At 45.2% G+C, this 12,921-nt stretch overlaps 1 protein-coding gene across 1 annotated transcript in view; it reads right to left on the bottom strand.

Moving 5' to 3' along the window:
• Positions 1 to 1,388: 1,388 nt before the first annotated feature.
• Oaz2 (ornithine decarboxylase antizyme 2) overlaps positions 1,389 to 12,921 on the bottom strand; it is a 13,865-nt gene continuing 2,332 nt past the window's right edge. Inside the window, 5 exon segments of the mRNA XM_008836299.2 lie at positions 1,389 to 2,606; positions 2,825 to 2,910; positions 3,791 to 3,966; positions 4,898 to 4,978; positions 4,980 to 5,055. Coding sequence (XP_008834521.1) covers positions 2,476 to 2,606; positions 2,825 to 2,910; positions 3,791 to 3,966; positions 4,898 to 4,978; positions 4,980 to 5,055 — 550 coding nt within the window. The 3' untranslated portion in view covers positions 1,389 to 2,475.

A 12,921-nucleotide genomic window follows, 5' to 3' on the forward strand; every position in this document is an offset into this window, starting at 1 on the left:
GTCTGTTTGCCTCCATTCCACCAGCTTTGGAGAAAAGGACTGAGTTCTTTTTATCCATCTACTTATAAACACTATCGGGCTTTACATTTGAATTTTGACGTCCCTACTGTCTCTAGGCCACCTCTGGGAGTCATCTGTGGTGTCTTCAAACCATTCGGATTTCAAGTCAGTATGTTAGAGTTGATCCCTGGACAGTTCTAATAGTTGGGAATGAAGGTTTTGAGCTCACTTTGAAGGACTTAAGTGTAGTGACTTGGCTCCATTAAAAACAACTTGAATAGCTGGGCACTGTGTCGCAGGCCTTTAATCCCAGTGTTGAGGAGGCAGAGGCAGGCAGATCCAGGCCAGCAGGGACTACAGGGAGACCCTGTCTCAAAAAGACCAAAAAAGAAAACTTGAAAATGGACCAAAGAGAAACGTCAAAGTAGTTACACATCCACAGGCAGTGAAGGAACATTCCCCTGTAGAGAGGAGTGCAGCAGGCAAAAGGGACAGTGCCAGAGCATGTCCATGAAAATGGAGGGAAAAGGATGTTTAGCTCCCCTCCAGGGCCACTGCAAAATCATTCTTCAGGGTAGTGGTACCGAGTCCAGAAGGCATGCCTCAGACTACTAGGCTCCAAAAAGAAAAGAAATAGGAAAGATGTGTGCTGCTTCCTTCAAAGATCTCAGAGCCAGATATGATGGCACTACAGAGTGCAACTGTCTCAAAAAAGAAAAAGACTTCAGGAATGAAGTTAGGCAGCTCCTTCAAAAACTAAAATCCAGGGGCTGCAGAGATGGCGCAGTTCTTGCAGAAGACCTGGGGCTTGATTGCTAGGACCCACATGGTGGCTGACAACAGTCTGTAACTTCAGTTCCAGGAGACTCTTTTGCCCTCTTCTGACCTCTGTAGGCATTGTGCGACATGGATGCACTTACGTGCAGGCAAAACACTCATACACATAAAAATTTTAAAAAGGGGGAGATAGTGGCAGGTGGATCTCTGAGTTCAAAGCCAGTCTGGTCTACATAGTGAGTTCCAAGACAGCTGGGGCTACAGGGAGACCCTGTCTCAAAAAGATTAGATAGATGATTGATATAGATGATAGACAGACAAATAGATAACCAGTTTTAAGACCCAGCCTTCTATAAAAGAACTGGGATCCTAAGTTAGCCTCTACAACAGAGGAGAGTGATGTGTATACACTTTTTTCTCCAGGGGCCCTCAGTTTGTCTCACTCCTAGCAACTCCATATTTCACAGTATAATATGGCCCCAGAGACTTTGGCCAGTTTGTGCTACATATTGGCCTTTTCCCTGAGAAGCAAGTATTATGCCTATATTGAGTTAAGCTCTAGTAGTGGCAGGAAGTTGGTCCTAGAGCAGGAATAAAGAAGAGACCAACCACAACTTTAAATCAGTTTATTGACACAGTAACACAACACACTTGCCTCTCTGACACCCCCACACCCAATCTAGATCTCTCTTCCTTACTCTTGTAAAATAAGCTGTAAAAACAGTAAAGAGCAGGCCACTTTCCACAGCCCAGCCCTACCCCTATCCCTGCAGAGCAAGGGACGCTCAGAACCAGTTGGGGGAGGCAGTCAGTACTATGCTTGGCCAGCCAGAGGCATCTCATCCCTAAGAACAGATAACTCCCACAAATCCCAGACCCTGAGTTGCTATTCTTCCCCTCTGCTCTTGAGACTAGGAAAGAGACCTTGGGAGCCACTGAGGCAAGAACTCCAGGTGGTAACTTGAGATGTAGTTTGGCTAGTTTCTTAAGGCCCTGGCACCCCCAAAAAAGCCCTGGTGGTGGGAGTGAATTTCAATGCCCCTATTTAAAATATACTGATAACATTAAACAGATTAAGCCAGCTTAACCAAATGCCAGAATAACAACACTAAGCTGTAAAGAAGGCAGGGAGGGGTCAGACCTGCTTACACCAGGCCAGACACAAAATGCAGAGAAGCCCAGGTGGAGTGTCAAAAAACAACCCAAGGACACTGCCCAGGAGCTGAAAAAAGCCTATACTTAGGAGCCCCTGGGGTAACAGGAAGCAAAGAAAGAAAATACCTAAGTCTTAAAAACCAAAAAATAAACCCCAACTGCAGGGAAACCTGAGCCTGACAGTGCTGCCCACCAGCCCTCCAGGCCTTGCCCCTGGACCCATACAGTCCCTCCCCGTCCAGGCAATGTCCTCCTCCCCTAGGCTAGATGGAGCACATCACAGCGCAGTTTAAAAAGCTTCTAATGCCAGTTCATAAACATCTTCATTTACTATTGGTGATTACATGTGAATAATATGTTTATACTGTTCTTTATGGAAAACAATTTCAACGAGTCAACTCTGAGAACACAATGGGCAACCCTCAACCTGAGCCCCTCAATGTCCTTCCCTAGACAGCGAGAAACCCTCTCCTCTGTCCCCAGGCTGCCTAACTTCCCCTCTTCCCCCACTGTGGCTCTTGGGCAAAGCATCCTCTATGAACATTAGTCCTCATCAGACAAGTTCTGGTCCAGGGAGTAAACCATGAACATCACATCTGGCCGAGAGGGGACACAGGGATGACCTGGACGCACAATCTCAAAGCCCAAGAAGCTGAAGGTCTTCAGGAGTGGAGCTGCAGAAAAGAAAGCATAAAAAGGGACTCTGGTGGAAATCATAATGACAGGCTCAGGTCCAGGGAAAACCCCAAGCAAAGATGAACAAAAAACTATTAGGTTCTTGGGCCCCTCCCCTACACCCTGTAATTTTTCAGGTTTGTAAACTACACTACACACAGTGTAGGAGCCTTCTGTTTGCCTCCCTACACCCCACTAGCTGGGCTATAGGTCTTACCTCTGTCTTCCCGGCCCTTCCTGAAGCAGATGAAGACGTAGTTCACTTTCATCTTCTCTTCAGCAAACTCTAGCAGTGCTAACAATCTACAATAAGAAAGCAGCGCTTAGGCCCACCATCACTCCCTGAGACCTATCTCCATACCCACTCCCAAGGCTTTCTGAGCTTAAGTGCCAGCAAACGTAACACACACTCTCCAGGAAAAGGTTCTCATTTCAAGACCCCCAGCTAGGGGCCCCTAGTTATGAGAAACATAGCCCACAGATCCCAGGGAAAAACATTCTCTTCCTGTAACAGTTCTTCATCTGACAGTTACCACTAAGCATCTTAACTTATGCAGTTTAACAAGAACAGTCTAGGCCTTCAAAGAGAACCTGGTTCATCAGGTCTGTCATTCCACTGACATACTCCCAGTCCTCGACACTGACCAAAGGGTTTCCTCCAGAAGTTAGGAACAGTTGAGTGAACTGTCCTTTGGACTGATTTTTACATACAGGCTGCCTGGGGAACAGTGCCCAATCCAATGAAATCCCACCATTTTTTCTGCTTTCTGGCCTTTTGAACTGCACCTTTGTAGCAGCTCAAGGAGGACTTGACATCTGCTGATTAACTGGTAGACATTTGGCTAATGTGGTAACAGTATGCTTTTAATTATAACCTAGAGCAGGTCTGACTTACTGTTTAAAAATAACCTCTGCCAGGCGTAGTGGTACAAGCATTTAATCCCAGCACTTGGTAGACAGAGGTAGGCGGATCTCTGTGAGTTCAAGGCCACCCTGGTCTACATAGTGAGTTCCAGGACAGCTAGGGCTACAGAGAGACGCTGTCTTAAAAAGAACCCCCCCAAAAAATAATAACCTCTAACAAAATGGTATCTGCTTGGCAAGTCTGGAGCTAAGGGAAAAGATACAGACTCCCCTATAAAGCTAGGATCCCCAACAATCATCCGCCCCTCTGGCTCCTTACCCTTCTTTGCTCCCATCAGCTAATAGTCCATCTGGGATTTCTACAAACAGGCTCTGGCTGGACAGGACTGCATCCCAGGAAGAGACCTTCACCTCGGTGACCTCATATTGGAAGTGGACAATGTGAGGCTTTCCATCATTCACAGGGAGGTCCTGGGTCACAGTGAGCTTCTCGTCCTGGGAAGGAAAGTTAGGGCAGAGGACAACGTCACTACTACTAGCCACATCACATGCTCCCTAACCCAGGTGATACTGGCAATCTCATGAGACTGGGCCAATCTCAAGGTATCATGGATCAGAGGACAGACCAGAAATACAGATCTGCGTGTGAGCTAACTGGAGCCATTTCTAAGACCAGCTAATGGTGGTAAAAGCCAGAAAGAGATGGGAGGGGAAATATTTACCAAGAATCCACTAGGTGCTGAGTACTGTCCAAAATATTGTCCACATATCCATTTAAAATCTCCATTTTAAATCTGAGATGACAAGGTCATGAGCAATTAAGTAACTGACCCAAGGCCAAGTCGAAATTAAAACCCAGGTCTCCTCAAGTTAAAAGTTTCTCAGAGTTTTCCCTTCCCTCTCTGAGGGAAACATTTAAAAGAAAAAAAAAAAAAGTTCATTGTAATCCCAGCATTATAGCACTAGAGAAACTGAGGTAGCAAGATTATAAATTTAGAGCCAGCTATAAGAACAGAATCTTCTCCTTAAAAAAAAACGACTTGGTGGCACACACCTGTAATCCCACCACTCAAGATCAAGGCTAACCTATGCTACATAATGAGTTCAAGGGCAATCTGGGCTACATGAGACTGTCTCAGTAATAAAGAGGTTTCTGTGAGGGTTTGGGTAAGGACCTGATCAACTACAGTCTGTTTTCTAGGTTGACTGTTGGCTCCATGTCCTCTCCCTTACACTCAGACCCTGTAACTTTCCATCCCAGCCTCAGGGAGAAGCTGCACCAGGTTGTGGGCCTCAATCAATGGCAGATTAAAAACAAATGGTACTAATATTTTCCCTCTAGGAGAAAAGCCACACAGCAGCTTCAGTTGAAAAAGTCATCCTGTGGTGTCAGGGAGGCTCCACTCAAGCTTCCCAAAGTCCTTACCTTATATATTAGAGCTGAGAGAGAAGGATCCCTGCCGCCCCCTCGCCCACCGGGGATCTTCGACAGTGGGTGAGGGGCATCAGGAGCACCACAGAGGCCCTGGAACAATGTGCCTGCAGCACTGGAGCTGGGGACAGTTACTCAAAGGCAAAATACTACTGCAAGAGAGACAGAGAGGGTGAGACAGTAAACACCAAGACAAAGACAGTAACCAAAGCCCATCCAACCCTGCCCTGGATCTGACTAAGGATTCTGAGCCTCCACTGTCCCTCAAGTCCTTTCTGCTCCAGCTTACAGAAATGCTACCAATCTCTTCAATCAAGAGGCATAAAGAGTTCCAGAAGGCAAAGGAAGTCCTGCTAGATGTCTGTCCAGAGGAGCGCCTATCAACATCTTTAAGCTCTGACAGTGGGTACACCCTGGAAGGAACTCCAGCATGATGTCCCCTAACCAGTCTCTTTCCTTAGCCGCCAGTGCCTTGGTGAGCCATATGTCAGAATCACAAAGCTTACAGTTATTCCAGCCTCAAAAGAAGAGGCAGATGGGCCTTGGGAAGCCACATGGACTAGGTTCCGTGTACCCGAGATAGTCCCAAGGCTACTTTCCCAGAGATGACACTTCCATCTAAGCACGGGAACTACAAATAAGAAAATACCCCAGATTGCTCTAGGGTTTGGAATGAAACTAAATCCTGGATTTGGCTCCCAGAGCAGAGGTGTGTTTAAACAAAGAAGTTGTGGTGGAGGTTGTCCCTAATCTGCCACCAAATTCTAGACCTCCCCGCCATTGCTCCTGCCTCCTCAGGTCCCTTCATGACAGCATGAGAACTTGGGAATGTTGATGTGGTGGGAACACTCAGATGTGGGGGAGAAAGATGCTAGAAGGAGTGAGCTACACTGAGATTTGAGTAAAGAAGCCAGGATCAAATGGATTGTAGGAAAGCTTTGCAGGAATATCCCTATCACCACAAAGTGTGTGCCCTTAACTGGGCCAACATAATTTTCAGGCAGATCCAAAAGGGTTCCTGATCTGGCCACTGCTCCTTCTTTGGATCAAATTTAGTGGCTTGTGAAGCTGACCCTCAGCCAAGGGCACGTGAAGCAAGGAAAGAAGAAAACTGTCTGGGCATATGCACCGTGACTCAGCAACAGGCCTGTCTCACAGCCACAACATACCAGCCTCAAGGGAACTGTAAGGCAGTGAACAGGAGTGTTGCAAAGCTGTGCTTTAGCAGCACACACAACTGCAAATCTTTCCCCAATTATGTGTTTAACAATATCATGTTGGCAACTTGAACCAGCCAGGTAGGGAATATTTACACTACAGAAATTAGCAAGTGCTGTAAATTGGACTTTTTTTCCTCCCTGAAATGGTGTGAGGCAACCAGAGATTGCACTATCCTTTGCTTGGTATTATGTGCCAGTGTGTTGTTTTAACTGAAAAGAAACAAAACTGAACGTGCCTAACAAGGCAATGATAATCCCTGAAGGGGTAGCCCACTCAGTCCTTAACCACTAACTGGCCTGTATTACACTCTAGCTCAGGCAAGAAGTCCAAACCCATCAGGGCTCAGTGCCTAGGGTATTTGCTCAATGGATTTCAACTGAGGGCCTAAAAGTGCACTTGAAAAATTGGGAAATGGAGCTCCCAGGACAAGATCCAAGGTCCTAGGGCCAGGATGGAGGCAGTAGCAGTCAGTACCTTATGATGGGCCATATATCCAACCTGCCTCCTCTGGAAAACCTTAGGGCATCCCTTCTCTACTCTTATCCCTACTAACAGCTACTAATAGAAAGGGCATAACTGAGAACTATGCTGATTTTTCAAGGACAAGAATTATTTTCTCCTTTGGATTGTGATTTCCCCTTTTATTTTTTTAATATTTTATTTTTATTTTATGTGTATGGGTGTATTGCCTGCATGTATGTAAGTGCACCCATGTCGTGTAATGCCCATGGAGGTCAGAAGGTGGCTTTGGATTCCCCTGGGACTGTAGTTACAGTTGTTAGCTGCCATGTGGGTGCTGGGATTCAAACCCAAGTCTTCTACAAGAACAACCAGTGTTCTTAACCACTGAGCCATCTCTCCAGCCCCCTGATTTTCCCTTTTAAAGTATTAAGGAGCAGAATAATAATGCCCAGGCCACCAAAAAGAGGCAATGGTCAGTTTTCCACAAGAAGACACAAATAGCCCCCGTGATAAGGTTCCCTTCTCAACCCTGTGTTGAGGTTCCTATAGGTGTACCAGGAAGGCAGGGTAACTGGAGAAGCAGGTTTACACTGGTCAGAGGAGCTAGTCAAGGACTGGGCAAATCCCCTTTGTGACAGATGAGGTATCAACTTGTATACTACAAAACAACTAGATCACCAAGGTCCTTACAGTTCTAGAATTCTGCCAGACTTCTACTTCCAACAGAATTATTCCTTTTTACATGACTGAGCTATACTGAACTTCTACCCTACATTCCAAGCAGCATCTTTTTTTTTTGAAAGTATTTTATTCATTATTTTTATTTTATGTGTATGAGTGTATTGCCTGCATGTATGTGAGTGCACCCCTGTCGTGCAATGCCGCAGAGGTCAGAAGGGGGCATCGGATTCCCCTGGAACTGGAGTTAAGGACGGTTCATAGCCACCATGTGGGTGCTGAGAATTGAACCCAAGTCCTCTGCAAGAGCAGTCAGTGCTCTTAACCATCTCTCCAGCCCCTCTAAGCTCTTAGCTAATAATTAGAAAAGGCAAAAACATAAAGTCAACCATGGAAAGATCACAATCCTCTTTGTTTTCCCAGAAATAACTTCTGGATCCTGCCCTCTAATAGTGCCAGTCTGTAAGTCTGACATTTCTGGGTTCCTGGTGACCTTTTCAAGTCGATACAACAAATCCATGCCCTGGTAACAATCACATCCCTCCTCACAAACAAGAATCATCATGGATAGATGCTGCTTTTCTCCATATAAAGCCTGCAGAAGAAGGAATGTGTGTTCATGGGGGTCCAGGTCCCTAAGAGAAACAGCTATTTGGGACCAGCCTACTTAGTAGACATACTATAACAATAATTGTCTTCCCTGCATAATCCACTCTGGTCATTCACAGTATATGGCAAATTACTTCACATTTAAAACACCTGATTGTTATTTCCAAAGGGAAGGGAAAAGGAATAAGAAATTAAGAGGCATGAGACTGCCCAGCAACAACCTCTTCTAATACTGACTTTAGTGTTCAGATGGTGTTATGTTTCAAGTGGCAAAATATGCCACCAGCTTCCTTAGGAACAGATTAAAAGAATTTAAGCACTACAGAATGTGGCTTCTTAAACACAAGTCTCTATCACAAGATCCAAACTGGGTTAGGTTTCATATTCAATTTGGTCTTATTTCAGCTTTTTCCAGTCCTTACATTCTGTCACTCCACTAGGGGGCAGAAATGGCTCAGTACCTTTCACTTTGCTTTAAGTTCAGTCCAGGGCCAGCAAGATGGCTCAGTTGCAGTTGGTAAATGTGTTTACTGGCCTGATGACCTGAGTCCAATCTGTGGTGTAAGAGCCCCTCCACACACATTTACAAAAAAAAAAAAATTGCTGGGCATGGTGGTGCACACCTTTAATCCCAGCACTCGGGAGGCAGAGGCAGGCAGATCTCTGTGAGTTCAAGCCTGGTCTACAAAGTGAGTTCCAGGACAGCTGGAGCTACAGGGAGACCCTGTCTCAAAAAGACCGGAAAAAAAAATAAGTTCAGAGACTGAACTCAAACATACAGCTGGCCTGGTCCTGCTTTTAAGAAGAAAAAAATAGACCAAGCTGGAAATTAGGGTGTCAGGTATCCATATCCAAAGCAACTCACAAGAGATGGAAGATTAGAGCTCATCTCTTAATGCCTTTATTTCCTCATTTGTTACAGACTTGGAACCTCCTCAAGACATCTGTAAGGCTAGGCTATGGCTGAGTGGGAGCGCCTGCCTAGCATGTGCAAGGGTTCAATTCTCCAGCACCAATAAATAAATAAATAAAACACCTGTGAACCTGTCTGAAATGTCCTTAGCAGGACACGGCCACCATTTCATATACTGGCTACCAACAGGTGAAATGTAACAGGTGTACAGCTGGGAAATGTTGATGCTAAGTCAAATTTTTACTTTTTAAATCTGATTTTTAGAACTCTACTGTATTATTTAATCTTGGGCTGGAGAGTTAAGAGCAATTACTGCTGCTCTTCCAGTAAGTTCAGTTTCCAGCAACCACATCACATAGTCTCACAACTGCCTATAACTCCAGCTCCTGGGGAATTGCATGCCTCTACATTCTGTGGGCACCTCAGTCTGGTATACATACCCATACACATATAGTTTTTTAAAAATTAAAATCTTAAAAAAAAAAAACCTCAATCTAGCCAGGTATGGTGGTACACATCTTTAATCCTAGCACTTGGGAAAGGCAGACCAATCTCTGACTTAGAGGTCAGTCTGGTCTACCTAGGGAGTTCTAGGCCAACCAACGATTCATATTAAAACCATGTCAAAAAAAAAAAAATCTATTCACTATGTAGCAGAAGATAATCTTGAATTCCTGATCCTCTGTCTCCTTCCAAATGCTGGGATTATAGGTATAGGCCACCACACCAGGGGCTATCCTTAGATGTCTTGACAGAAGACCTTCTTCTGTTCAAGAATCACTTCCAGGACTGGTGATGTGGCTCAGTGGTAGAGCATTTGCTTTAACTGCACAAGGTCCTGGGTCGCATTCCCAGTACCACAAGGAAAAAAATACGGCATGGCTCACACTTATAACTCTAGTTCTCAGGAGCCTGAAGCAGAAGGATTCCTGTGAGTTTGAGGCTGGTCTACATAGTGAGTTCTAGGGCAGCCTGGGTTTTGGTTTGCTCAAAGCAAGAACAGCCTAATCTAACAAATACTTGGAATTTAAATTTTCTGGTAGAGTTTTGATTATGTCTCACTTCAATGCAGTGGCCTCCCCAATCCATTCAAGTCTTCGACCTTTCTCATTTACATTGCCTGTTAAGATCTGATGGTCTTGGTATTGTTACCTAACTTTTGGTATCTAATAAAAAGACACAAAAATTGCATTCCCCGTATTCTACATTCATTTCCCTCTTAACCTCTCTGACCCATTCATGTCTCAGGCCTGCTTCAGATAGCACCCAGGGCACCCTCAACTCCCCTCACACAGGCTGCTTGTACTCTAAGACTAGGAATATCTCTGATGAGTAATCCTTATGTAAAGCAAGACTAATCCAGAGCTACAATCACACTTAGCAAAAAGGACATAGGAAGAAAGATGGGAGGTGACAGCCACCTCCAATCTAGGGTGACCACAGAGGCTGCTTTTCAGGGCTGCTGAGAAAGAAGCCCTGTACATTGCCAGGAATAAGTCACTTCACCAGGGCTGTTATGCCTTCCAAAGGGAGAGTACTTGATAAGCATGATAATGAAAAACTGACATCACTCTGAATCACAAGCAAAACTGGGTTTTGGTTGAAACACAGGTATAATGGTATCCAGAGTATCTGTCCCCCGATGTTTGCTAATCACACAGCTGACAGTGGTACATCTACCAAAAGCAGACACAATCTCATGCCACCACCACAGGTGTCCAGATAGCTAAATAATCATACTTAAAACTAATTTTACAGCTGGGCATGGTGGCACACGCCTTTAATCCCAACACTTGGGAGGCAGAGGCAGGTGGATCTCTATGAGTTCGAGGCCAGTCTGGTCTACATAGTTCCAGGCCAGATAAGGCTACAGGGAGACCCTGTCTCAAAAAGACAAAAAAACAAACAAAAACTAATTTTACATTTTAAAGATTTCAGTGTAGTTTATACAGTAAGCTCTGAACACAATCCAACCTCCCTTCTGAGGGCAGAATTACATCATTGTTTATATAGCATCAAAGGCCTAGGAGATTTTCTTAGGCTTATCTTGCACAAAGCACTTGCTGCTGCTTCTGCTGCTAGCAGGAAACTGTCTTGTTTAAGTAACAAAATTTATCCCTCCATCCTACTCTACAGTCTTCTTCATGTATCTAAACAGCGCTGGGGCTAACTTTGGATTTCTTGGCAAAATGAGGAATTGCTATTCTTAGTCCCCATTGCTTTCTGAAGCCTACACCCAATTTGGGGGCATTTCTCACAATACTAGGAGTCAGTCTCTCTGCCCTTCTTACTGTCCCACACTCAACAAGCAATAGAGGCCAAGAAAGGGAATAGCCAAAATCAAATCTGGGGGAAAGAGACAGAAATTCCATTATCAGGAAAGCATGCAGTGAAGATACTAAGGATAGCTCAGAAGTGCTCATGGGCCCTGACTACCACCCCTACAAAACCCACCTGTGGAACCCAGTGCTTCTCCCTAAAGCCCATCATACATATGGCTACCAAGCCAATACAAGCTGTTCTCCATATGTTGTACTGTCCCAGGTATGAAACAAGCCCTGGACAGACACTGTCCCTGCACCCACAAATCCAGACAGGGAAAGGCCACAAAATTCCTCTTCAATTTAAAGCTAGTGTTGAAAACTCCTAATAATGGAGCTTCTACTTGTCTTCTTCCCTTCCCCAGCCTCAGGAATTTTGACATTTTGGAGATACTAATCTGAACACTAAAAAGGAAAAGCCTTGTTTTCAAAACATACTGCATGCTCTTCTGCAACTATTTCTTCCAGGAAACTAAGCCTCCACCTCCTGAATTTTTCACTGGAGCCAGGGAACCTAGAAAGCCCATCCCCCACCCAATGGGAACTCAACTCCCAGCCAGCTCCCTACACTGAGCATTCAAAACACCAACACTGACTGGGAAGAACATCCGGCTCTTATCAGAATCCCTAGTTAGGACTCCCAACAGGATTCCTTTTACAAAGTTAGAGGAGGCTGGGAAACACACTATGGAAAGAAGATTGCCATGAAAAGAAATCAGACACCCTGCTCACCCTACCCCACCCCCAGGCCAAAGCCTGATCCAGGACCAGCTCTTGCCCTGGCCCTGGCCGGCTAGCTGGCTCCACCCTCCACCTGCCTCACACAGCCAAGCCCCTCAAATTACCAACACACTAAAGCAAGGGCCCTGGAGACAAGCTAGCCTGTTTTGCCACTTAGGCAGCTGCAAGGAACCTTCCAAGTTAAGCTAACCCAACCCCCTCTTCTTACATGTAAGCACACAGGCTAAGTAAGGCAGAACTCCAATTAGCTCAGACCAGTGAGGACTCTTACATGGTCTCAAGCACTCAAATCTGTGAACTCAAGTTGCAAAGGGCTTGACACCTAGACCCAACCGGTAGGTCCAGAGAATGACTGCTAAAATGCCCCATTTCCAACCCCATCTCACATCCCCTTCACCCTGGCCTCTCATACCTGCCATCCATCCTCAGCACACAGCCTTCCAGACCACAATCAGCACCTTTTGCATCCTGCACCATCCAAGTACACATCCACTTCCAATGAGGGACCGGGTTAGAAAAGATGGAATCAAAGAGTGGAATGCAAAGGGGACACGTGGAAAGTCTCTAAACAGAAAGATAGAAAAGCAGGAAGGGACTATAGGGTTTGCAAGGTTGTGGATAATGGGTCAACAGAATCACAGGAAACCAGGAGTGAGTTTTCTATATGTAGCAACGAAATGGGGGAGGGAGACTAAAGAGTTTTAGAATTGTGGAAAGAAAATGGCTAATGGCAAAAAATCTAATGAGGTACAGGAAAGTGCATGACACAGAAAGACCAAGCAATACCTGAAGATGAAGCCCTTGCGAGTAGAGGACGGCTGACATTAGAACAGGAATATGATGGGAAAGACTAAAACCCTTCTTAGGGGCAAAGAGATAGAGCTTGTGAACCCAGGCTCCATATTAGAGACAATGTGGAGAGCAGCTTAAAATATAGTGGCGTACACCTTTAATCCCAGCACTTGAGAGGCAGAGGCAAGCAGATCTTTGTGAGTTCAAGGCCAGCCTTGTCTACATAGTGAGTTCCAGGACAGCTGGGGCTACAAGGAAACCCTGTCTCAAAAAGACAAAAA

This window comes from Nannospalax galili, unplaced genomic scaffold (genome assembly GCF_000622305.1).
Source record: "Nannospalax galili isolate Female #2095 unplaced genomic scaffold, S.galili_v1.0 scaffold54, whole genome shotgun sequence".
Classification (NCBI taxonomy): Eukaryota; Metazoa; Chordata; class Mammalia; order Rodentia; family Spalacidae; genus Nannospalax; species Nannospalax galili.